Source organism: Cynoglossus semilaevis, chromosome 14 (genome assembly GCF_000523025.1).
Source record: "Cynoglossus semilaevis isolate Cse_v1.0 chromosome 14, Cse_v1.0, whole genome shotgun sequence".
Taxonomy (NCBI): Eukaryota; Metazoa; Chordata; class Actinopteri; order Pleuronectiformes; family Cynoglossidae; genus Cynoglossus; species Cynoglossus semilaevis.
In genome coordinates this window covers 3,587,707-3,589,775 of record NC_024320.1, presented here as the reverse complement: position 1 = coordinate 3,589,775, position 2,069 = coordinate 3,587,707, and the positions used below count along the sequence as shown (strand labels likewise).

Here is a 2,069-nt window from a genome sequence, read left to right as displayed (position 1 = left end):
GATAACTGTTACTCAATTCTCATGAATTCATTTTGGTTGACAGACAGTGGTTTACAAAACAAACAAACTTGACCTCTTATTTTTATTATTATTATGATTTAAATTAGTAGTAGTAGTGTTTAGTTTTGAAGTACTCTTCCCCTCAACACTCTACTGACTTACAGTTTTCCTGGGCTTTTGAACCTCTGACTACAAGTACAATCCTTTAACTACTAGCTTGTTGTTGCGTGTCTAGTATATAGTATATATGGCAGGGGTGTCCGATAAGTAGATCAGGCTCTACTGGTAGATCACAATGGTATTGCAGGTAGTTATTATATTAGTTGGACTAAAAGAGCAACCATAAATATATGTATTTATATTTATAATAATATATATATTTATAATATTATATTTATTCATAATATATTTATTCATAATATATTTATTGTGCCATGAGGCCACACGTAGGTAATTACGGTTATAATAATAATTTAGGTTATACTTTTAGGTTTATATGTATATTGTATATGTATTATATACTGTATATATGATAACTGTTCCCTCTAAATCAGGGGTGTCAAACTCATTCTGGTTCACAGGCAGCATAAAACCTAATTAGATGTCAAGTGGGCCGGAACAGTACAATCATAACATAAACCTAAATAACAACAAGTCCATGTTTTTTCCCCCCTTTGTTTTCGTGCAAACAAGTACAAGTCTAAAATTATATTTAATGAAATACAAATTCACAAAATAATATGGTAAATAGGTGTGTGTAACAGCGAACTGTTTAGATCAGGGGTTCCCAACCCCCGTCCACGGACCAGTAGCAGCCCACCGGGCCGCAGTGGGACACAGTGAAAAAATGTACTTAATTTTTACTAATTTCCATCCATATCCATTTGCTCTTCTTTATTTAGAGATAATCTGTCAAAAGATAATCTAATTTACACAAAACGGCTTGGCAGGCCACATTCGGCCCCCGGGCCTTGAGTTTGACACGTAGGTAATAGCTGATTCTATCAGAGGAAAAGGACATGCATAAACAAACCAAATGTGTTTTCCACATGTGACGTGTGCTTCTGGGTGGGAAACAAGGAAAATAGGTTCATATTAAAACAGGAAAATATCTACAGGTTGAATTGACATCTTACATCTTGAATATCTCATTAGGATAATTTCAACATCTGCAACTGACTGGCAAACAGCCCAGACTGTAAACACAACCTCACCACATCACTGCTTGGATTGGCTTGACTTTCCTGGAAATAAATAAACCTGTGTACTGCTTAGGTAGCTTAGTTTTGAGGTTAAAATAACATGGTGCAGTAATACATACCACATTTGTACTCTGCTCCATCTGTCCATCAATCTGGGTGCTACGGTTTAAACCATACGTGTCAAACTCAAGGCCCGGGGCCCAAATGTTGCCCTCTAAGCCGTTTTGTGTGGCCCACGGAGCATAAAAAGCATTTAGTAAAGTCCATGTAGCAGAGTTTCTTAGCCTGAGAAAGTTTTTTTAATCAATCAAATAACAATCCATTGCAGAAACATGTATCAGTCTGTTATGAAGTAGTTCCATCTATACCAGTGGTCCCTGACCTTTTCTGTTCCAAGGACTGGTCAGGCAGTACCACCTGTTACTACAGACCAGTACCAAGGTGCTGAATATTGAAGGATCATTACATTTTCTAAATAAATCATCTTTTAGACTCTATTCCATTTGTATCAGAGTCTGAATATTGATATCTTTAAATAAAAAAAGTAAATGGATATGACTGGATTTTCTTCGAATGAAGTACAATAGTAAAAATGCGGCCCAGTACTAAATGACCTATGGGCTGGTACTGGTCTGCAGACCAGGGGTTGGGAACCCCTGGTCTATACAGTCTTCCATTTATAACCGGCTCTTCAAGGGGAAGTGTATTGGTGATGTGGCCCCCGGTGAAAATGAGTTTGACACCCCTGGTTTGAACAGTTCAATGATAAATAACAATTGATCACTATTGATGTTGACTCCTTCTTTGTCTCTCAACTTGTAGAAATGACAAACGCTTTTTCTTGAAGACCCAGAATAAACGAGAAGT

At 36.9% G+C, this 2,069-nt stretch overlaps 2 protein-coding genes across 2 annotated transcripts in view; both read left to right on the top strand.

Annotated features, from left to right (window-relative positions):
- Nucleotides 1-2,069, top strand: part of LOC103389163 (threonine synthase-like 2) — a 649,915-nt gene that overhangs the window by 590,399 nt on the left and 57,447 nt on the right. The window lies entirely within an intron of this gene.
- The window catches only part of pip5kl1 (phosphatidylinositol-4-phosphate 5-kinase-like 1), a 12,565-nt gene that overhangs the window by 3,060 nt on the left and 7,436 nt on the right, over nucleotides 1-2,069 (top strand). Inside the window, 1 exon segment of the mRNA XM_017038435.2 lies at nucleotides 2,025-2,069. This exon segment is cut by the window's right edge and continues 1 nt beyond it. Within this exon segment, the coding sequence (XP_016893924.1) occupies nucleotides 2,025-2,069 (45 nt within the window).